This window comes from Urocampus carinirostris, chromosome 7, assembly GCF_059441175.1.
Source record: "Urocampus carinirostris isolate Australia breed hairy pipefish chromosome 7, RoL_Ucar_1.0, whole genome shotgun sequence".
NCBI lineage: Eukaryota > Metazoa > Chordata > Actinopteri > Syngnathiformes > Syngnathidae > Urocampus > Urocampus carinirostris.
Window position 1 is genome coordinate 5,367,566 of NC_142355.1, and position 24,322 is coordinate 5,391,887.

General features: G+C 39.6%; 2 protein-coding genes across 2 annotated transcripts in view; both read left to right on the forward strand.

The window, feature by feature from the left end:
* The window catches only part of LOC148362163 (anoctamin-1-like), an 82,095-nt gene extending 69,901 nt beyond the window's left edge, over positions 1 to 12,194 (forward strand). The window contains exons 23-25 of the mRNA XM_088340211.1: positions 3,523 to 3,628; positions 5,360 to 5,504; positions 12,106 to 12,194. Coding sequence (XP_088196337.1) covers positions 3,523 to 3,628; positions 5,360 to 5,504; positions 12,106 to 12,194 — 340 coding nt within the window. The remainder of the gene's footprint in view (positions 1 to 3,522; positions 3,629 to 5,359; positions 5,505 to 12,105) is intronic.
* Positions 12,195 to 13,324: 1,130 nt separating this feature from the next.
* Positions 13,325 to 23,063, forward strand: arl2bp (ARF like GTPase 2 binding protein). Its single transcript, XM_088339581.1, has 7 exons — positions 13,325 to 13,423; positions 13,681 to 13,750; positions 13,840 to 13,901; positions 13,999 to 14,105; positions 17,347 to 17,432; positions 22,567 to 22,663; positions 22,751 to 23,063. The coding sequence occupies exons 1-7, from the start codon at positions 13,405 to 13,407 to the stop codon at positions 22,847 to 22,849; spliced, it is 540 nt and encodes a 179-aa protein (XP_088195707.1). The 5' UTR covers positions 13,325 to 13,404; the 3' UTR covers positions 22,850 to 23,063.
* Positions 23,064 to 24,322: the final 1,259 nt, after the last annotated feature.

Genomic DNA, 24,322 nt, shown 5'->3' on the forward strand with positions numbered 1-24,322 from the left:
CTACCTACCTACCTACCTACCTACCTACCTACCTTGGTCATATCCCTCAAGAAGGGTGACCGACAGCAAGACAAACACATACAATAACAAAGAAAATAAAAGGGAAAAAATAGCAAAAAACACATAACATTTTTGGACCATGGCCAACCCAAACAAGTTAGACACCTCGGCTCCTAAGTTGGTCATGCTTTCGTCCCTCCAGATGAAACGGGACACCAGAAAGTGGCCATGTCACTCGGGTCAGGGTGACACAACACACTCCGTTCAACAGCAGAGCCCGACAGCTTTCACTGGTTTACCCCTGCCGCATCATACAGGTTCCCTGCCCATCCCTTAGAACGCGCCCGAACAGCCCACTATCCTTTTACAACACCTCTTCACTCATTCCTATCACCAACAATAGCTCCAGCTTTCATTCGATTTAGACCTCTTTCCTCCAGTGCACACATAACACCATCCATCCACGTCAACGCGGCCTTCCTCTTGGTCTCCTTCCAAAGCTAGAAATAACAGCTAAATAATCTATCCTGCATTGCTTAACAGAGTTCAAGTAACAGGGGTGGCAGCTTCAGCAGGGTAGACCAGACGATTCGCTCCGTGACTACTTTACTCGGCTCATCCTGCAGGATCCCAAGGATTTGCTAAGACAGCGGGGCATAGGGAAGCATCAAAAGCACACTCTATTTGTGAAAATCAGCTAAAGTATGAGGAGCTCATGGGAGGTTGATCAGCTAGGACAAATGGCAAATGCAGGCTGACTTGAACATATGGTTGTAAGACAATGCCTTATCTTCTCGGGGGGGATATTGCATAGCAACCCCTCTCCACCGTTGGACTGGCATGCAGAGCATGACTCAGACTAACAAATTTGCCAATCTGTGACCAAATGGATCAGACTGGATAATTTGTGCTGAAGTACCTACGGATAAGAAGGCGCAAAGGACAGGTGACATCAACCGAGCTGGTGTTAGGAATTGGATTATTAAAATGTATCGGTAACCAAACTCCATTAACCAAACACAACTTACATTCGCCTAACAGTGCATGCTTTTTTCATTATGGAATAATGAACAAGAGACTGGCATTACCACACGGGGGCAGATTTAATTTCTTAAATAATAAGCTAAGTGAATTCCATCGAATTAGCCGAATTAGTGCCGCTCTTCGTCGAGCCTCTCTCTCGATTCTTCCTCGATCTTCTGAAGTTCTTCCTCTGCCCACGTCTTTCTCCCAAGCTGGCGTGTCGGCTCCTCCCATGGGCGTACTGACTCCTCCCATGGGCGTGCTGAGTCCTCCCATGGGCGTGCCGACTCCTCCCATAGGTGGGCCAGAGGAAAAAAAAACACGTGGGCTCCACGGCTCCTCGATGTCTGAAGGAACTCAAAACAACACCAAGCGTTTATCAAAACAAGGCCTGACGTCCTTCGTCAGCGCCCTGTTATCAAAATTCCCCAGCCAAAACACCCGGCGCGACCTGTCATCGAACTTAAGCCTTCTCTGTTAAAAATCTTCGTTGAATTCAATACATGTAACTTGTATAAAATCCTTTATAGTAAAATGTATAAAAATCCTTCACTGGTCACCTCAAGTCTAATCCCAGTTTTGACGTATTTTACAAAACAGACATATAACATTTCATAGTTCATTGTTCTGTTTAAAAAGGCACGACACAAGCTTTTTCTGTATCTTCTTTTGAACCAACCCCACAAACCCTGTTACAATGTCTGGGAGAAGTCTGGAGTTCTTGAGTTGGGGGGAGGTACAGCAGTCGTGCTTTATTTGAAACTTGACTAGTCATAGTTTTTGTTCATCAAACTCACCAGCTCAGTAGCCTAGATGGTAAGGCGCCCGCTTTGAGACTGGGAGGTCGGTGGTTCGCGCCCCGGCCGAGTCATTCCTAAGACTTAAAAAGTGGTCGGTGGCGCCCTCTGTTGGCTGCGGCTGCATCGGCTCGCTACAACGGGTCAGGTGCAATCGACATTTCGTTCTGTGTACATTGTTACACAGAATGACAATACAAGGAAATTATTATTATTATTATTCAACTAGACACCTGCATAAACCTTATAAATTCCACGTTTTTGTCTGTGGTCTATGTGCACCAAGGCCAGGTTGATGTAAATTAAAAACTCAATGGAAAGAGCCCTGCAGGCACAATAAACGTTGAGGGTTGGGTCACCATTGTAATTTTCGGATTATCTAAAAACAGATTTATAGGCCTCTCAATACATTGTTTAATCATTAAGTTATTTGTTCAACCATGCGAATGAGATGGGAAACTCCAAGCCAGGTAATGTGTAGGTTTTTTTTCGCATTCAGCCTCAGCAATTACTTTTGCAAAGTATGGACTTTAATTATGGCATAATAGAACATTTTAATCAGTATCTATAGCAGGGATGTCAAACTCAATTGCACACGGGGCCAAAATTCAAAACACACTTAAGGTCGTGGGCCAACCAGGATAAACATTTATTGAACACACTTAAACTGAATGTTTTTGGAACATAAATATGAATAAAAACAGACAAGAATATTAAATTTAAACCTTAAATCACTTATACAGTATTTATTATTTTGCTCTAAATAAAAATAGCTTGTTAAATTATACAACTTAGAACTTAACTTAAACAACTTCACATTAAAATAATATTCGAATTCCTTTGCTCCTATGTCGATGTATATATTTAAAAAAAACTTAAATATCCCAAAAGATTTTGCTCTCCTTAATATATCTCCTGTCAAAAGTAGAAATATGAAAATGTTACACAAATTATTTTGTAAAAACGTCACAACATTCTGAGAACAGGGAGCCTGATGCGCTTACCTTTGGCGCAGACCGAGTAGGGCGAGAGATGGGAGGGAGTGCTTGCACTTTTTACATAGCTCCACCCATCCCTCTCACTCACCCAATCAAATAACTTTAAGTTCTCTTCCGGTGTTTTGGCGTGTTTACAATTTGTTCCGTGGATTCATCAAAAAGTATCTGAACACAGATTATATAGTGAGCTTTTATATCAAGGATTCTTTAGCGTTGTACAGCCAAAATGAGTTTTTTTTGTGTGACACCTTGACTGTAAATTGAAGTGAAAATGTGCCCTATATATTCTGAAAAGTACTGCTTCATAATCCAGCTTTGGTTTGGCTTTGCGTGTATCTGAACAGGATTAATGGCTTGAGTTTTGAACGAGATGGAGAAAATTTGCATGCAATTAAATTTGTCTCTGAGCCACAGGTACTCATAGAAAGAGCCACATATGGCTCGCGAGCCATAGGTTCCCGACCCCAGGTATAGAGTATAGTATAAGTCATATATGAAAAAATAGGTAAAGTGACTAAAACGTCAGAATATGATGTTCAGGGATGAGATGGCATTGTTCATATTGACAGGCCATTAATAACAATAATGTAAAATGGGGCCGGATATGATTACACGGCGGGCCGGACGTGGCCCGCAAGCCGGGAGTTTGACACATGTGATCTATAGTATGAACAATATCAAAATCAATTCTTTGTTCTTTTTAGATACAAAGACTACAGAGAACCACCTTGGTCGACCACTCCGTATGAGATTTCGAAGGAATTTTGGGCAGTACTCGCTATTCGGCTTGCTTTTGTGATTATTTTTCAGGTAAAGTATATGTTCTTGTGCCAGTGTTCTTTACATTCCTCCACTTCTAATGCAGTGAGTGGTTGGGATGGGTCACAGGGAACAAAGCCTCAAGAACAGATCTGTACGCCAAAGGACTATTCACATAACAAGAAATCATTGGTCTAGCACAGATGTCGGCAAACTACAAACGTCAGGCATTTTTGTCCAGCCCACCAAACGAAAATGGTCAAAATATAATGCCAATTTTTTCTCATTTGAATAATCAAATTTAGATTGCTCGACATGAATGATGTTTATCATAAAAAAAAGTTCAAAAATTAAGTAGCTTGGACGTTCACTGTAGAGCACAGGTGTCAAACAGGCGGCCCGCGAGCCAGATCAGGCCCGCTAAGGGATTGGATCCGGCCCGCGAGACAACACTCAGAGAAGCGTAAGAGAAAAACAAGTTGCAGGTTGAAATATGTCAACTTGATGTTGCCAAAGCCAGGTGCCTCTCACAAAGACACTGTACTTGTATTTATCTCTTTATCTATATCTCTCTCTCTCTCTCTCTCTCTCTTTCTCTCTCTCTCTTTTCCCACCCCTTTTCTCCCACTCTTTCTCTGTCTCTTTCACTCTCTGTGTCTCTCTTTTTCTCAACCTTTGTTGCTCTTTGTCTCTTTCTCTCTCTGTGTGTTTTAACCTCTTTTGCTCTAACTTCCTTTTTTCCTTTTCTCTCTTTTCTCTTTCTCTCTTCATACCCTTTGCACTATGTTTTTTCTTTTCTCTCCTTCTGTCTTTCTATTTCTCTTTGGATTTATTTCTTCCTCTCCCTTTCTTTTCCCCTTCTCTCACAACTTTTTATCTTTTGTTTCTCACGCTCTCTCCCGCTCTCTCTTTTTCTTTCCTAGTCCCGCCCTCTCTCCTTTTCCTTCCCTTTTTCTCTTATTTCTTTATTTCTTTTTCTTTCTCTTTAATCTACTAGTCCGGCCCACGACAGAATGTTTGTTCTATCGTGTGGCCCCTGAGTTAAAATGAGTTTGACACCCCTGCTGTAGAGGGAAAAAGTACATGCAAATATAATTAAATAGAACAATACATTTTCTTATTCAAATTATGAATTCATTTTCTGCATTAAATTATCGTTTGTAATATACGGATTAAAGAGATAACCACAAACCTGTCTTTTTTCATTTTCTCCTTTTATACTTCCTTTTTTTCTTAACTTTTTTATACAACATAATCATTCGGCTCTCTTTACTGAGTTGAGCCGAAAAAGCCGGTTCTCTAAAAAGAGACAGACTGCCTTTCACTACATCAAAACCTCTTGCTTCGTTTGCGATGAAAAAAACGATACCGAGATAGAGGCTTCCGCGGTGAACTCGTTTGACTTGATTAATTTGCCGTTTCGTGATAGTCGGTGTATACCGGATGGTACCCATAATTGACAAAATTGCGTTTTTCCGTACAGACTTTCTCGTACGTCGTACACTTCTTAAAATGCGTAATAAAAGTACTTTTTACGGCAAAAACGCACAGGTTGACAGGTATAAATGTCCTTAGCTTGGTCCTAGGAATTAGTGATTTACCTCTCTGGTAAGCCAGGAACTCACATGCACACATACCACTATTATTGATTGAAGTAGTTTGTTGAAAAAAAATACATTATATAAAATATTTGCATTTGTGACAGTCCTACCTTTTTTCTCATATAATTTTACAGTATTAAAAGACTATCACTCATTTCTTTGATTTTCTCTTTTCTCTCAGAATGTTGTCATGCTGATGAATGACCTTGTGGACTGGCTGATCCCAGACATCCCAAAAGACATCAGCCTCCAGATCCATAAGGAGAAGATATTATTAGTCGATCTTTTCATGAAAGAAGAGCAAGTAAAGAGTGAACTCAGCACCTGTGCTGCCAACATGCACTGCAGAAGTAAACAACAAAACAGCACAGTGGGTGCACAGATAGATTCAAATTTATCAGTCTAATCCAGGGATCACCACCAATGTTCCCTCTAATTTTTTCTTTTTGTTCTTTATTTACTTTTTTTCCTACATTTCTTTCTTTTCTTTTTTTCTGTCTTTTTTTTATTTCCTTCTTTTCTTCTCTTCCTTTTATTTCTTTTTTTTCTCAGCGTTTCACTACTTTTTCATTTTGGTATTTTTTTGTTCTATTTCCCCGTTCCTTTAAGTCATTTTGTGCATAATTTTACATAATATTTGGTCATGTTGGGATCAAACAAGCAAAAACAACCTGAAGAGCCGTTTAGGACCCGAAAGAGCCGGTTCCTTTTAGTTCTCTATTTACTTTTTTCCTATATTTCTTTCTTTTCTTTTTTTTAATTTTTTCATTCTTTTTTTTTCTCTTCCTTTTGTTTCATTTTTTCTCAGCTTTTCACTACTTTTTCATTTTGCTATTTTGTTTTTCTTTTTTGTTCTATTCCCCCATTCCTTTAAGTCATTTTGTGCATAATTTTACATCATATTTGGTCATGTTGGGATTAAAGAAGCAAAAACAACCTGAAGAGCCGTTTAGGACCCGAAAGAGCCGGTTCCTTTTAGTGAGGCGAGCCGAAGAAGCCGGTTCTCGACAAACTATACTGACTTTACTTTTCAACTTCGTTCGACATTGACTTCAAAATACCGCATTTAGGACACAACGTTAGGGGAACCCGTGTATTTTTACTTTCATGCACTGTAACTTTGACTTAATTCGCTTCTTAATTAGTAATTTTGAGCCCTCATTTTTGTGCGCTGGCTAGATTTTCTTGTGCGCTGAGAATGTGGAAACAGTGCGCAATTGTGCGAGGAGTGCGCAATTGCGCACGCGCGCAACTTGAAGGGAACACTGATCACCACCCTTTTTGAAGCTGAGAGCAACTTTTTGTTACCTTTTGGTGCAAAGGGCTACCAGTTTCATCTAAAATAACAATTTATCATTTTATTACTATGTTGTTACTTTGTTAAAACAAGGTAGTGATTTTTAGAAGTATAGTTCAACTAACACATCATGTCGGTTAAAATTAAAATTTCGCAGAGAACTACAATGACCAATCACTAGTGAGCTATTTACAGAGACAATGTTCCCTGTAATTTTCCACGGGTCTGAGCGTTCACACAAAGTCGGTGAGGAACGCTTGAAACAACAGTGAGCAACAGCAATCCCAAGTGTGGCAACTAAATCATTATCAAACAAGTCAAAACTTGACATCAAGTTACATTTTGCTGAGTTTCTGGCAATGCAAAATTATTTTTCTCTTTTAAATGAATCGACTCATACTATTGCAAAGGTTGTACGGCCTACAAACATCGTTTGTTCTTACAATTCTTTCACAAGATATCCATTTCTTTTTATTTCCTGATATCTTTTGCCGCATAATATTAACATTTTTGGGGGCTTGTTTAGTCGGTTGCACGATACACAGCTGTATTTAATCACATTTTTTAGTGGAAGTACAATGTTGGCAACAAGATTCACTTGATATCATTGGAAATTATTTGAATGCAACACAAACTTTTCCTTCTTTTTTCTGTGTTTTTTTTTCTACTTTCTTTTAATTTCCTGTTTATTTTTTCCAAGCTGTTACTTTTATCTTTTTGTTCTCTATTTACTTTTTTCCAACATTTTTTTCTTTTCTGTTTTCTGTCTTTTTTTCTAAATTTTTCATTCTTTTTTTTCTATTCCTTTTGTTTAATTTTTTCTCAGCTTTTCACTACTTTTTCATTTTGGTATTTTTTTGTTGTTGTTCTATTCCCCCATTCCTTTAAGTCATTTTGTGCATAATTTCACATAATATTTGGTCATGTTGGGATTAAAGAAGCAAAAACAACCTGAAGAGCCGTTTAGGACCCGAAAGAGCCGGTTCCTTGTAGTGAGCCGAGCCGAAGCAGCCGGTTCTCGACAAACTCTACTGACTTTACTTTTCAACTTCGTTCGACATTGACTTCAAAATACCGCATTTAGGACACAACATCAGGGGAACCCGTGTATTTTTACCTTCATGCACTGTATCTTTGACTTAAGTCGCTTCTTAATTGGTAATTTTGAGCCCTGATTTTTGTGCGCTGGCTAGATTTTCTTGTGCGCTGAGAATGTGCGAGCAGTGCGCAATTGCGCACGCGGGCAGCTTAGAGGGAACACTGATTGGAGACCCCCAGACTCAAAGGCCAGGTCAGGTGCACAGAAACTTTGCAGTATTACACCTGATTTGATCATTTTTGTAAAATACAGTACTTAAATGTTTTATTTCTCACAATATTGTGCATTTGGAAAATCAATTTGTCTCATGTGCGCAGAGAATGGATATTTACTTATGAGAGGTTTTCATGGGTGTTGGAAAATATCTCCGAATCAATTATTCCGTGGACTTTACAGAATGTATCCAATAATTATAAATGGGCCTCATAATAACAAAAGTAAAAGGTTGTCTTCCCTAGGTTTTGGTGAAAAAGAATTCCAAAGCAACTTTCTTTTCAAAACATTTTCCATCTTTTGCCTCCGGGCCATTAAAAACCAAAAGGGTAACTTCGACACATATTTTGTCCACATGCCATATTTTTATTTCTCATTACAACAACGGCAGAAGCATATCACACAAAATTTGTTAAATGGATCATTTTGAAACATCCTCTAGTACAAAGGTGGCCAAACTTTTCAAAAAGCGGGACAGATTCGGTAAAGTGAAAATGTATGAGGGCCGACTATTTAGCCTTGCATTCTTTGAACAGTTTTTAATACAGTGGAACCTCGGTTTTCGAACTAGGGTGCGATGCTGAGCGGCGTACGGGTGTCTCAGCCCCTTATTATGCCTCCGAAGAAAGTCAGTGCAAGCAGCAAAGTTGCTACAGGTGAAAAAAGAAAAGTAGTGTGTACAACTATTGCATTTAAGAAAGAAATAATAGCCAAATATGAAGGAGGTGTACGAGCGCCTTCTGCTGACCACCACAAAGGTAAGAAATCCTATTCATAAGATTACGATAACGCGAACGTACGATTAGCCAGGGTTAGCTTCAAGTTTAAGTTAAACATTCAGGGTGTTGGAACGGAGCCCAATATTGAGGGTGTTGGAACGGAGCCCCCTTTCCAATGAACCGCTCACCACTTGTTGTGGAGACCCGGGTGCTAAATGACTTGTAAACGACCTGATTTTTTATTTTTAAACGTTCATGTGAGCGTAATATTTCGTACGGAAGACTACGATAACGCGAACGTACGATTAGCCTGGGTTAGCTTTAGTTTACGTTAAACATTTAAGGTAAACATTCAGGGTGTTGGAACGGATTAAAATGATTTACATTATTTTTAATGGGAAAAATGATTTCGGTGATCGAACAAATCGGTTTTCGAACAGGGTTCTGGAACGGATTATGGTCGAGAACCGAGGTTCCACTGTAAATTCATCCTCAGTGAATAGTTTTCAGTGCTTGGCGTTCAGCGGCACGGCCTCGCAGCTCTCCTTTGTACCATAAAAAAGCGCAGCAGTGCCGTTAAAACAGCTTCCATTTGCTTCCCCTTTTCACAGTGTTCATTTACAATTAGGTTTTTGTAGCACTTTTGGGCTTGCAGTGCCTCTTGAAATTACTTTTTTTTAAAAATAGTCTCTTGGCAAATTAGGATTTGTTCCGGATTTGGGTGAAAAAACTACCCGAATTTTCTCTCAGTTTTCTTTTTTATTTCCACATGTTGTAAATGGGGTGGGCTTATATTCTCACAGAAAGCCATAGGCAAGGTGGCCAAATGATATTATAGTGCTTTCAACATTACTGGCGAGCCACATATTAATTTTATGACAGAGGCCGAGGGCCAATAAAAATTTGACCACGGGCCGTAAATGGCCCGCGGGCCGGACTTTGGACGTGGCTGCTCTCGTATGTCACAATTTGTGCGCAAGGCATTTCCTTTTTTTACTCTGAATATTCCAACGAATGGGAGAGTAGCTGGCTGCTGTTGGTATACTACGGGACAGTAATATAAACTGAAAAGTGTTATTTTATAATTGTGTGCCTATACTCATGTTATTTGTAGACAATGCAGAATAAAATATAAACATATGCGATGTTTTATTTTGTTTAGGTTTACCATACATCAAATGTACTGCATGTCTATGTTATATATGTCATGAATGTTACGTATATTGTGTATTTTATGTATGTATGTATGCATGTGTGTATTTATGCACGTATACATGTATAGCTAACTACTTTTTTTTGGACTAACAGAACCTGGAAATTGTTACAATAAAATGAATCATCAGATTATGAGTCGCAAATTAAAGGGACAGAGTATTTGATTTATTGCCTCTAGTATTGATTTGAATAATAAGCAAAAATTATCGAGAGACCAGAACAGACCAGGAAACCCCAGATCATTCGTTACAGATCAGGGCTTGCGGGAGACGAGATCGCTGTCGAACGTCAGCAGCGGAGCCGGAAAGAAAGCTTCGGATCGGGTGGCCAATCGGAGGGCGGAAGACAAGCAGGTCGAGTTTACCGGGGTTGGAGAGAAGATCGTGGCGTGGGACGGAAGCAGGTCGGGTCGGAGGCAGGCAGAAACAGGTAAACAGTTCTAGACGAAACGGGCAATCAGGAGAGTCACACAGAGTTACAATCGTAATACTCTGACGAAGAGGTCTGGGCGCAGCGCGCTAAAGAATGAAGCGTCAGCCAATCAGAAGGCGCCCACATGACTGCTCCAGGTGACCAGAGTTAGTCCCTCTCGATCATGTTTCTCTCTCTACCAAGTCTCTCTCACCACTCACTTCTCACTCACTTCTCTCCCGCTTCCTCTCTCCTCCTGGCTCTCTCTTCTCCCCCCATGTCTTTTTCTATATTGTAAATGGAGTACTCCCATACACCTGTGCTGACCTAAAGGTCTGGATGCTTACCAGTTCTTTGTGGCTGGTTGGGTTACTGCTACACGTTGCTATGCTGACAGCAAAATTAAGACAATGATGTTAGCTGTGTATGCTAATATGTTTTATCTGGGGTGCCAGCATATCTCAAATGTAACTGAGTAGTGTTTTTTAGCTACAGTAGCACTAGCTAACTTGTTGGTAGATAAATTAGTGTCTCTGACATGATGCGCACCTACTTAATATAAAATTGTTCAGAAATAAATAAAATGACCTTGTAAGAAATACTCGCTGCAAATCCTGAAGAAACGTGGCTCACGTCTAGCATCCCGGACGCTAACGTGTAGCTACCCGGAGCTATCCGGCTTCAGCGCTGCTAGACAGAGGCACGAAAGCCTGCGGGAAGCGGAGATGAGGTGGACTTGCTAACAAGAGGTGGTGTAACCCTGGGCACAAAGATTTCCATCTGCTGCAGGGACGTCAAACTTTTGGACTAGCGTGTGACATCATCCACTCCGCTGTGGCTAAACTACAAAAAAGCATCCTGTTAATCTGTTTATAAACAACAAAGGAGACTGTTAGAAGTGTGAATTTCCCCACGGGGATGAATAAAGTATCTATCTATCTATCTATCGAACTACTGTATCTATCTATCTATCTATCTATCTATCTACCTTCTACTTCTTTGGCTAGATCATTGTTGTCACGGTTTCCACTTTTCCTTTCTTGGGAATTATTATTATAGGCAAAAAAAGGAATTAAAAAATAAATCATGATAAAATGAGATGTGGACCCTCTCAAAAACAATTAGGAGAGTATCGATTGACTATAAAGGAAGAAGAGATCGAGCAGGGCATTATTGCCTTTTCCTGTGTTATTCACTTTCTTTTTTTCTTCTCCTTAGCATTATTTATCTAGGGAAAAGGCGCGAGACCCACTGAAAAAAATTCCACCACCTACTACTGTAGTTTAAAAACACCAGTGTAAAAACAATGATCCAAATCGTGCCAAAAAACAAAAACCTTTTCTGGTGGTCCCATAGCTTTTCGATGTTGAGTGAGAATTTTGGACATTGAAGTTATACGGTATAGTGGCGGGATTCTCAAGCGATGATAAACATGAGCCAGTTCGAATCCCGGCTTGTCCATGTTACATGTCGAAGTGTCCTTGGGTAAGACACTGAACCCCTAATACCCCCAATAAGCAGGTTAGCGTCTTACATGGCTGCAATACAAGGCCGCTATTGGGAAATGTGGAGCACATTGTAAAGCGCTTTGGGAAGTCATTGACTTGAAAAAATTGTTTTCATTGCAAACGAAGCGAGCGGTTTGATGCTACTGTGCGCATGCGTCTGCCGCTTGGGGATTTCCCATCATGCATTATTCCCCCCCAAAAAATGAGGTAAGATTATTTTGTATTTTGTAAGGGAAAATACGACAGTTTGTACGGGCATGGAGCCGTGGAGGTTGACAGGTATGAGTCTCAAAACAGGGACTTCTCACCTGATAGGCCAGTGGTGTCAAACTCGTTTAAGCTGGGGGCCACAAATGCCATAAAAAAATCTCACAGGGGCCGTACTAGTAAGTTTAAGAGAGGGAGAAAAAGAGAGAGAACGAGAGGGAGGGAAAGAGAGAGTAATAAACAGATAGGGAGAACAAGGGAGACAGAGAGAGAAAAAGAGGGAGCAGAATAGAGATATGACTAAAGAAGAAGGGGGAAATGAATATAGAGGGAAAAAGAAAGTGTAAAAATAGAAAGCTGAAAAGAATAAGAGAAGTGAAACAAAAGAAAGAAAGAGTCAGCAGGAGAAAAAGAGACAAAGTGAGGTGAGAGAGAGACAGAGAGGTCGAAAAAAGGAAAGAAAGAGGGTGAGAAAGAAAGAGAAAGAGAATTAAAGTGTAAATTAGAGAGACAAAATAGAAAGAGAGCAAGACAGAGAAAAAGAAAGAGTTAGAGAGTGAGAGAGAAATAGAGAAAAGAGAAAAGAGAGAGAAGAGAGAGTGAACAGGAGAAAAAAAAGGGAGGAATAAATAAAAAAAGAAGTGAGTCAGAGAGAAATGGAGAAATACTACCACAATTGTTTTGTAAGTGTTACCTGGCTTTGGTGGCATCCGGTGGAAATATTTAAAACTACAGCTCATTTTCCTCTTGCGCTTCTCTCACTGTTGTCTTGTGGGCCAGATCAGGCCCACCTTTGTTTGACACCTGTGTCCTAGTGCCTCTTTTGTTCTCTATTTTTCTTTTTTTTCTATTGTTTCTCCCCCTCCTAGCTTTCTGCTTCTTCTTTCTTTCCCTTTGTTTTTTTTCCACAACCCCACCTCACGGGGCTCTTCTTCCCCTTCCTCTCTTTTCCTTTCTTAAAAAAAATGTATGTAACTTTATTTGTATCGTTCTTTTTTCCTTTTTGAACATACAACAAAAAGTGAGCATAGTGATTTTACGCTTCCGTTCATTTTTCATTTTTTTAATTCTATCATGAACATGGTGAACGTAAGAAAAGGCCTGTTTCAAATACAGTCCGAATGCCAACCCAGAGAGTGAGAGAGAAATAGAGAAAAGAGAAAAAGAGAAAGAGTGAACGGGAGAAAGAAAAAGAGGGAGGAATAAATAAAAAAAGAAGTGAGTCAGAGAGAAATGGAGAAATACTACCACAATTGTTTTGCAAGCGTTACCTGGCTTTGGTGGCATCCGATGGCAATATTTAAAACTACAGCTCATTTTCCTCTTGTGCTTCTCTCACTGTTGTCTTGCGGGCTGGATTCAAACCATTGGTGGGCCTGATCTGTCCCGCGGGCCGCCTGTTTAACAACAGTGTGATAGGCGATGGTACTGCACTACGGAACTAATACTCAGAACGCTTGAGTCTGTCGGCCCCGTTACATAGTAACACCGGCCAGTTTGACGTTTCCTTGGCAACACAACGACTTTTTACAATCCAGTGACCAAATCGTTTTCAACATGGACATTCGAGAACGAAGTAAGTTCACGGTAAATCGTTAAAATGAGCTCAAATATCATACTTTTAGTCATCCAAGCAAAATAAATTGACTCCGATTGGTATCTACCTACTCACGTGTTTAGCTAGCTAGAGCTACCTACGCTAGCAGGTTAGCTGACGTTGTCGTTGAGTATAGAGCTCAAGCTACACCATGTGCGATAATCACAGCTCTGACGAATTAAAGAGGTTTACATTTTAAAGCAAACGTCGTCTCACAATGTCCTCAACCGCTGCAGGTGTGCAGAGCTGCGGCGAGAACATTGTGGACATGGTCGACATGGAAGACGAAACGTTTGCAATTTCCAGGTTGGGTAAAACGTATCAATGTAATCAATTTGGATTGAAAATATGTCAATATGTTTACTATATATCTCATTATTTTGTTGTGCAATCAGTTCCTCGTCTGCAGACACTGCTTTCGACTCTGTCATAGGTTGCATTGAAGATATCATTATGGGTGAGATGATTTTGACTCTAGTCCCTGCTGTATATAGTATTTTGTGATTATGCAGCTTTTGGATGACATGCAAAGAATGTTTGTGTGTTTTCTATAGAGGAAGATTTCCAGCTACAACAGCGGAACTTCATGGAGCAACACTATAAGGAGTTTGACAACACTGAAGAGAACAAGCTCAGCTACACACCCATTTTCAATGAATATGTAGGTGCTGGTTTGCTCGTCCGTCTTCGTTAGGTTTGGTATTTGAATTTTGAGTATCCTCCATCCTCACAAACATATACACAGGGTTGGGTAGGGTTACTTTAACTTGATTACTTTCAATTACTTTTGGATTACTCCAATACCAAATATGCGAATAAAAGACAAAATAAACTAAATATGAATAAAATAATGACTCACAACACGTGGTAAGCTTTCTCTCCTGGATTTGCTCTCCGGCAAAACGAACATAAAATGCGACAGAAACAAAATGAAAATAAATCCAAACAGCTTGCCAACATCATTTTTGCCGTTCCATGTATTCCGTTACCCCCCAAGCCTGCACAAAATTTAGTCATTGTATTCATATTTAGTTTCTTTTGTCTTTTATTAGCATATTTGGTATTGGAGTAATCCAAAAGTAATTGAAAGTAATCAAGTTAAAGTAACCCTACCCAACCCTGCATATACAGCAGGGGTCAGGAACCTGCTTGACTCGGAAGAGCCACAAAAGAGAGATAAAAAAAAGAAAAAGCATATACAGTGGAACCTCGGTTCTCGACCATAATCCGTTCCAGAACCCTGTTCGAAAACCGATATGTTCGATCACCGAAAATCGTTTTTCCCATTAAAAGTAATGTAAAATCGTTTTAATCCGTTCCAACACCCTGAATGTTTACCATGAACGTAAACATGAAGCTAACCCAGGCTAATCGTACGTTCGCGTTCGCATAATCTTCCGTACGAAAGATTACGCTATCATGAACGTGTAAAAATAAAAAAATCAGGTCGTTTATACGCCATTTAGCACCCGGGTCTCCACAAAAAGTGGTAAGCGGTTAAAGGATAAAGAAAAGAATATGATTTCTTACCTTTGTGGTGGTCTGCAGAAGCCATGCTCTATTCCCTCAAAAGAAGGGAAACTCGCACACCTTCTTCATTTTGCTATTATTTCTTTCTTAAATGCAATAGTTGTACGCACTACTCTTCTTTTTTCACCTGTAGCAACTTTGCTGCTTGCACCGACCTTCTTCGGAGGCATAATTAGGGGCTAAAACACTCCGTTCACCGATATTAAAAGCGAAAAGAAGTGCGCGCGCACGTCATAACAGTTTTTCACGAGGGGTGGGGGCAATCTACACCCGTACGCCACTCAGCACCCGTACGCCACTCAGCATCGCACCCTAGCGTACCGGCGTTCGAACTCCGATTTTTTTGAACAAAAAGCGAAGCAAGAATTTCTCGAATTTTTTGGTCGAGAACCGATTTGTTCAAACTGAGAGGCGTTCGAAAACCGAGGTTAAACTGTATTAAAGAAAAATTCGAGAGCCATACCTTTATATCATAAAACAAAACCGTCCAACCCGCTCTCCACACGGAAGCTAATTCTTCAGCACATTTCATTCAAGTTTGTGACAGTTAATCATTTGATAAAGCTATGAAATAATAATAATGCCAAAACCCGTGTCCCATATCAACAAATGTACCACTTAAAACAGTCTTCCTCTTGCGCTTACTTAAGATCGCTCAATTAGACTGTCATTTTTTCCGTAAATAATGGTTTTAAAACAAGGTGCAAGCAGAATTCTTTAGTAAAAGTGTCACAAAATAATGCAAACAAGAAGGCTACGAGTGTATTTAGCTTCCTTCAAGATGTTGCTGAGAAAGAGAGAGAAGGGGGTGTGCTATGTGTGCAGAGATCCGCCCACCCCTATCGTTCGCCCAATCAAATTGCTCTGGGTGCTTGGCTGGCATTTTCAGGTGTTTTTTAATAGTAAGCCTACATTATTAAACGAGCTTCCATATACAGGAACACTCAGAGACGTACAGCTGTAACACTGTGACTGTAAACTGTAGCTAAAACTATTATCCCTAACTGGTTGCTTCGTGTTTTTATATTGGACGATGGGAAAGAAAATATAAGCATGGCAACGATTTTATCTCCAAACCAGATGTACCGTATTTTCCGCACTATAAGACGCACCGTGTTATAAGGCGCACCTTCAATGAATGATATATTTTAAAACTTTTTTCCATACATAAGGCGCACCGCATTATAAGGCGCTATAAGTGCATGCTGGTTTAAGATCAGGTAATTGTGCAATTTTGTAATTGTAATCCTGTGCAGTCCTTCGAGACATTTTTGTGATTATGGGTTAAATAAATAAATGTGACTTGACTTGAGATGGCTACAGTAGAGGCTGTAGTTACGTTATGTAACCATTAGATGGTGCTGCGCTAAAGGGAATGTCAACAAAACAGTCAGATAGGTCAGTCAAACTTTATTAATAGATAACAAACAAGCTTTCCACAACTCCATTCGCTCCCAAAATGAATAAACAGCTGTTTTATTATTTTCTCTGAGGTAAAGCATTTTCGTGACACATCTTTAACATCTTTGACCAACAGCAAGGCATAACATTTTACTTTTCCTCCATTTAGTCAACACGCAAAAAAACGTCTGATATTGTTATGGTAAATTAAACGTTAGTGCAATCGCAATATAGTGACACTCGTAATGTGCAAAAACAATAACAATAAAGCAATAACATAATAACTGTAAAACGTAAACAGCTCATCCTCATGCTTCCTCCACTTCCGCACCATCGATTTATTAATGTTAAACTCTCTTGCTGCTGCTCTATTTCCGTGTTCTACTGCGTGACTGATCGCCTTGAGTTTAAACTCTGCGTTGTAAGCGTGTCTCTTAATAGGAGCCATTTCAGGGTCTTTATACAAACGCACAAATAAAAGAGAATCGTTGTTTAATATTTCCCAGTATGCACAGCGCACTTCTTCTACGCGAAAAATGGAGTCGGTGGCTGCTTCTCTTAGTTGCGAGAGCTTGCAATTCAATATTGATCCATAAATAAGGCGCACCGGAATATAATAATAATAATAATAATAATAATAATTTCCTTGTATTGTCATTCTGTGTAACAATGTACAAAGAACAAAATGTCGATTGCACCTGACCCGTTGTAGCGAGCCGATGCAGCCGCAGCCAACAGAGGGCGCCGCATAAGGCGCAGTCAGATTTTTTTTTTTTAAGAATCAGATTTTATGTGCACCTTATAGTGCGGAAAATACGGTACTTCTAGAAAGAACAATACTTGGCTCGGAGTTATACGTTCCGGACCCCTGGTATAGAGTCTTTGGGGCACGTAATATGTGTTTGATTTAAAAAAAACGTGTTATTTTTTTAATTTATTTTTTTATGTATCCATTTGTTGCTTCTGCATAGGTGGAGCGGTTGGAGAAATACGTGGAGCATGAGCTCATCAAGAGGATCCCCGGCTTCATCATGTCCACCTTTATCGATCATCTCATGTAAGATAACTATTATTTAGAAAGTTGACTGTTTAGCAATGTGTTATGTCTTGTGCCTATGAGTTACTACTTATGGATATCAAATTTTCAGTTTATTCTCCTTGGCCCCCTATTTTATTACTAAATTGTTGATACAGAAATCCTTCGTTTTTTGCGGTTGCGTTCCAAAAAGAGCCTGCGATAAGCAGAATCCGCATTGTCAAAACCTCTATTCAATTATCAGTCTATTATACATTGAAAACCAAAAACGAAGCCTATTTACAAGCGGTTCATTGAAATGGGGGCTCTGTTCCAACACCCTGAAAGTTGGGCTCCGTTCCAACACCCACATAATGGGGGCGGCAGTGGCTCAGGAGGTAAGGCGCTTGTCTGGGGATCAAGAGATCGCAGTTCGAATCCCGGCTCCTCCGTGTTACATGTCGAAGTGTCCTTGGGTAAGACACTGAAACCCTAATACCCCCAATATGCAGGTTAGCGCCTCACATGGCTGCACGGCCGCTATTGGGAAATGTGAAGCACACTGTAAAGCGCTTAAGCGTAAAGTCTTTACTTGAAAAGCGCTATAAATAAATGCAGATCATTTCATTTTACAAACCCGAACATCCACCCATCCATTATCTGCACCGCTTATCCTCAGTAGGGCCGCGGGGGTGCTGGAGCCCATCCCAGCCATCTCCGGGCAGTGGGCAGGGGACACCCTGAACTGGTTGCCAGCCAGTCGCAGGGCACACAGGGACAGACAACTCACCCGTTCATTCACACCTAGAGACAATTTGGACCAGCAATTAACCTGACATCCATGCTTTTGGAATGTGGAAGTTAACCGGAGTGCCCGGAGGAAACCCACGCAAGCAGGGGGAGAACATGCAAACTCCACACAGGAGGTTCGATCTCATGACCTCAGAACTGTGCCGCACACGCGCTAACCACTGTACCGCCGTGCTGCCAAACCCGAACATTTGTTTAATAAATGAAAAAACTGTAGTTTATAAACTTTATTACAATTAACTTTTGTACTGTCAAATTATAATTGGTAATCATCAGAGCCGCTGCGTCCTGACTCCAGTCTGGTGCAGGTATTTTTTTTGAGAGAATATAGTGCTTGGCAGTTGTCTGTCTTTTTTCCTTTTGGCAAAAAGATCCTTATCCACCAAAATGCAAGGAAATGGTTCTCACATGAATAGAGGAAATTCACAGCCAATGAATTGGTCCTATGCGTCAGCGCTTCAACAAAGAAAGTGATTTAACTCTTTCTTCTCCACTAAATCAATCAATCAATCAATCTTTTTTAATCATAATATTGGCGCTGATATAACATTGATTGCTCCATATTGGTGGTAACATACCAAATATACCGTAAATTCCGGACTATAGAGCGCACCTGTATATAAGCCGCACCCACCACATTTTAAGAGGAAAACCGATTTTGTACATACACAAGACGCACCTGTATATAAGCCGCATGCGCCCACATTAAAAAATTGTAACACTAACACAAAATTAACCCAAACCCGCCACTCATTGCACATTGCTCTCTGCACTATGGTAATTACAGCGTTATTGTTACAGTGTTAATGTTACTGTGTACCTGACTTGTTAACCTGACTGCCCATTTTGCACATCTGGTTAGCTACTCTTCTTGCACTATCGGCACTATGGTAAAATACTATACGTAGCCAATTACAATACAACTTTATTTATATCTGTACATTCAAGGAAACTGTGGGGGTCAGATGCATCGACATTTCGTTCTGTATACTCGTGTACTAGAATGACAATAAAGTAGATCTGAATCTGAATCTGAAGTCCCGCGTTTGAAACTAAATGTCCTTCATTAAGGTCCACAATCCAAAAATCACAGCCGGCAAAATGAACGGAAAATGATACCGGTACTTAAGGTTTGATGCACACCTGCAGAGTCCAGGTCCCGTTGAAAGTAATCCAAGGAAAATATTGTAGATTTCCAAAGGTAAGGGTGGGAAAAATATATCAGATGAACACATTTACTCCTTTTTCTTTAACCAACTTTTTACCCCCTCCTTGTCTGTCCTTCACCTTTAGCGGTCCCAACTTAAACTCGGCACCCCGCGTTTGTTCCGCCCCTCATTTTTCGTTCATCCGTACAAAACATATCAGAATAAGTGTCTTAAATAAATACATAATAAACTTTACAAAAGTATACGGTTGCAAATACATATTATACATGGGTTACACATATTTACAAAGAAAGACGGTACACCGAGAGAGTTTTCAAAGCTTTAATAATAATATAGCTTTGACAGGGCAGTTAATGGTAGCAACACTCGAGCGCCGCTAGCGGCCGTTAGTAAAATTACATAAATTGGCCGCATCACTGAATAAGCCGCAGGGTTGAAAGTTAGGGAAAAAAGTAGCGGCGTATAGTCCGGAATTTACAGTACTCTTTTGCTAACATGTCGCAATTAATTACGTTGGGGAACTGGAATGAACTCAGAAGAGTTCCATTCTTTAGCTACTCGCTTAAGTTCACGAAACACGAAAAAGCAGGATTTTGCGCAAGCTGTTTTACGTACATTTACATATTAAACCGAAACGTTATTGACGCACAGTAAAGAAGAGGCGGAGTGACCGCTAAGCTGATCAGAATGCACAACACAATGCAAGATAAATATCCGCAAAGTATAGATACAGTGAAACGTAAACCCCAATCTAGGAAGGGATTACTGTACATTTAATGTATGCATGAATAAAAAAGATGCATCAGTCTGCTTTAGAGGTAAGATCCTCGGCCTGCAGCCTCAACCAGCCCAAATTTCGGGTTAGGGACTAAAATGTCAATGATTAAGTTCGATGCCGTGCAAGTTTCTCTCTGGCTGACTTTTAAAAAGTTTTTCTGTGGTGTGTTTGAATGTAACTGCAGTATTGTTAACCACCACTAGATAGAGCTATTGCTTCGTTTATGAATGAGCGCCACTGCTTCTTATAGCAAAGACAACATGTTGGTTGTATCATGAGTTCCTAAAAACAAGTGTTAATCTTCATTTTTGTCATCGTTATGTTTATTTTTCTTTGAGGATGATCCGTGCGATCGATTTCCATACCTGTCGACCTCCACGGCTCCATGCCCTTGCAAAATGTTGTATTTTCCCTTACAAAATACAAAATAATGTGCGGCACAGTTCTAAGGTCTTGGGAACCTCCTGTGCGGAGTTTGTATGTTCTCCCCGTGCTTGCGTGGGTTTCCTTTGGGCACTCCGGTTTCCTCCCACATTCCAAAGACATGCATTTCAGGTGGATTGGCCGGTCCAAATTGTCCCAAGGTGTGAATGAGCGAGCGAGTTGTCTGTCCCTGTGTGCCCTGCGATTGGCTGGCAACCAGTTCAGGGTGTCCCCTGCCCACTGCCCGATGATTGGGGCGGCAGTAGCTCAGGAGGTAGAGCGCTCGTCTTGAGATCAAGGGATCCCTGTTCGAATCCCGGCTTGTCCGTGTTACATGTCGAAGTGTCCTTGGGTAAGACACTGAACCCCTAATACCACCAATAAGCAGGTTAGCGCCTTACGTGGCTGCAAGGCCGCTATTGGGAAATGTGGAGCACATTGTAAAGCGCTTTGGGAAGTCTTCATTGACTTGAAAAGCGCTATATAAATGCAGATCATTTCATTTCATGATTATTGGGATGGGTTTTTGTTAAATTTCTGTAGAATTATTTCTGAAGTACTATCTTAGTAGCATTTTTGTAGACTGTCATCAATATTTTTGTAGTATTACTGTAATTGTATTTTGATATTTCTGTCATAGTATCTTTGAATCATGCTATTACCATAGTAGTATTTTTGTACCATTTCCATTGTATATTTTTTTTTTAGAATGAAATTTAGGCTTTGCGTGGGAATCTTATTTTGTTACTAGCCACTAGATGGCACACATTTTCATACCAGATTTAGAATTGTTTTTATATTTCTGTAGTAGTATTTCTATAGTGTTTCGTATGTTGTAATGTAGTTTTATTTTTGTAATATTTTGGCTGTAATATTTTTGTAGATGTATTACTGCATTGGGGGTTTTGTTACTTCTGTAGAATTATTTCTGAAGTACTATCTTAGTTATGCTAATGGATAGATGCTAAAAAGTGATGCTAACGGCTAAATGCTAACTTCCTCGTACTAAAAAATTTTGGTAATGGCAATATTTTAAAGACTTTATATTTACAAAATATGCTAATGGCCTCATGTTGATGAGTTTTGCTAATGGATACATGCTAAAAAGTGATGCTGACGGCTAAATGCTAACTGCGTCATGCTAAAAAAATTCGGTGATGGCTTTATTTTAAGTCAAGTCAAGTCATTTTTATTTGTATAGCCCTAAATCACGAAGAGTCTCAAAGGGCTTCACAGATTGTTACACTATATTACACAAACTATTTTCAACCGACAAGAGGAGTAGGTTAACAACTTCATATTTACAAACTATGCTGATGGATACATGTTGATGAGTTATGCTAATGGCTACAGGCTTTAAAGTGATGCTAATGGTTAAATGCTAACTGCTTCATGCTAAAAATGTATGCTAATGGACACATGCTAACGAATCAGCAAAATGAATAGGCTGAATGGATTCCGGGTGGACCAATTCAAATCAAACGGCCCATTCTATTTGAACATGTATATTTTAAAAGTTTTTAAAGTGTAATAACAGTGTTATTACTATGTTATGACCTTGAATGTGATTTTGAGACCTCCACAAGGCATATCCTTGTTGCTAACCATTATGGGCCCATCTGAAATGAACTTGCCAGTATATTTCTATAGTAGTATTTCTATAGTGTTTCGTAGTTTGTAATGTAGTTTTATTTTTGTAAATGCATTACTGCAGTTGTGTTTTTGTTATATTTCTGTAGAATTATTTCTGAAGTAATATCTTAGTAGCATTTTTGTAGACTGTCGTCAATATTTTTGTAATATTACTGTAACTTTTTTTAATAATATTTCTGTAGTAGTATCTTTGAATCACACTTAGCATAGTCGTAGTTTTGTAGTATTTCCTTGGTATATTTTTCTTTTTAGAATTAAATTAAGGCTTTTCATGGAAATCTTATTTTGTTAATGGCCACTAGATGGCACACACGTTCATAACAGATTTCCCTTCCACCTGTAGGAAACACAAAGACGAGGTATCCGGTGATATTGTTGACATCCTCCTCTCCTTTATCGACTTTGTGGCCTTCAAAGAGATGGTTCTGCAATATAAAGTGGTACGTTGACCGAAAGATGTTCGTAAAGAAATATATTTTTTTTTCAGTATATGGAGATTTTGATACCATTCCATCCACATTTTCTAGGAAAAGGAAGGCCGGAGTTTAGACCTGAGCCAAGGACTTGTAGTCACACCTTTAACCCCGGCACCTTCCGGCTGCTCTGGATCCAATCAGTTGGAATGAGTTCTTCACACAGACACAACTCATAAATTATGCTATTATGTTATTTAGGCTTAAAATCCACCGTCGGCTCACGGTTACGATTAAATGTCACAATAATAATATAAAAACAACCTATCCCTCCTCAGGGCTGGGTAGGGTTACTTTAACTGGATTACTTTCGATTACTTGTGGATTACTCCAATACCAAATATGCTAATAAAAGACAAAAGAAACCAAATATGAATAAAATGATGACTCACAACACGTGGTAAGCTTTCTCTCCTGGCTTTGATCGCTTTGATCTCCGGCAAAACGAACATAAAAAGCGACAGAAAGAAAATGGAAGTAAATCCAAACAGCTTGCCAACATCATTTTTGACGTTCCATGTGTTCTGTTACTCCCCAAGCCTGCACAAAATTTAGTCATTTTATTCCTATTTAGTTTCTTTTGTCTTTTATTAGCATATTTGGTATTGGAGTAATCCAAAAGTAATTGAAAGTAATCAAGTTAAAGTACCCCTACCCAACCCTGTCTCTCCTATACACAATGTGGTCAAGTCAAAGGACACTTCAAGAACATCGGAAAAGATATACCGTAGCTAACCTCTTTGCTAATTCTGCAAACATGCTAACTGATGCACTGGTAGGGTTACTTTAACTGGATTACTTTCAATTACTTTTGGATTACTCCAATACCAAATATGCTAATAAAAGACAAAAGAAACTAAATATGAAGAAAATGACTAAATTTGGTGGAGGCTTGGGGAGTAACGGAATACATGGAACAGCAAAAATGATGTTGGCAAGCTGTTTGGATTGATTTTCATTTTGTTTCTGTTGCATTTTATGTTAGTTTTGCCAGAGATCAAAGCCAGGAGAGAAAGCTTACCACGTGTTGTGAGTCATAATTTTATTATATTTAGATCGCACCTGATTATAAGCCGCACCTACCACATTTTAAGAGAATAACCGCTTTTGTACTTACACAAGCCGCACCTGTACATAAGCCGCATGCGCCCACATTAAAACATGTAACACGATCACAAAATTAACCCAAACCTGACCCACGATTGTATCTGAATATAAAGTACACAGTCCAAATTCCACAGCCGGCAAAATAAACGGAAATTGATAACGTTTGATGCAAACCTGCAGAGTCCGGGTCCCGTTGAAAATAATCCAAGGGAAAAAAATGTATATTTCCAAAGGTAAGGGTGGGAAAAATATATATCCATAATTGTCCGCTGCGTCCACAAACACGTCTCACCTTTACTCCACTTCCCATCAGCCCCCGTTTTTCAGAATAAGTCTCTAAAATAAATACATTACAAAAATATACAGTTGCAAATACATATTATACATGGTTACACATATTTACAAAGAAAGACGGTACACCGAGAGAGCTTTCAAAGCTTTAATAATAATATTATAACTTTCATCCCAAACAGTGCCTGTGAAGGGTAGCAAAACGCTACTAGGAACACGCTTTTAACA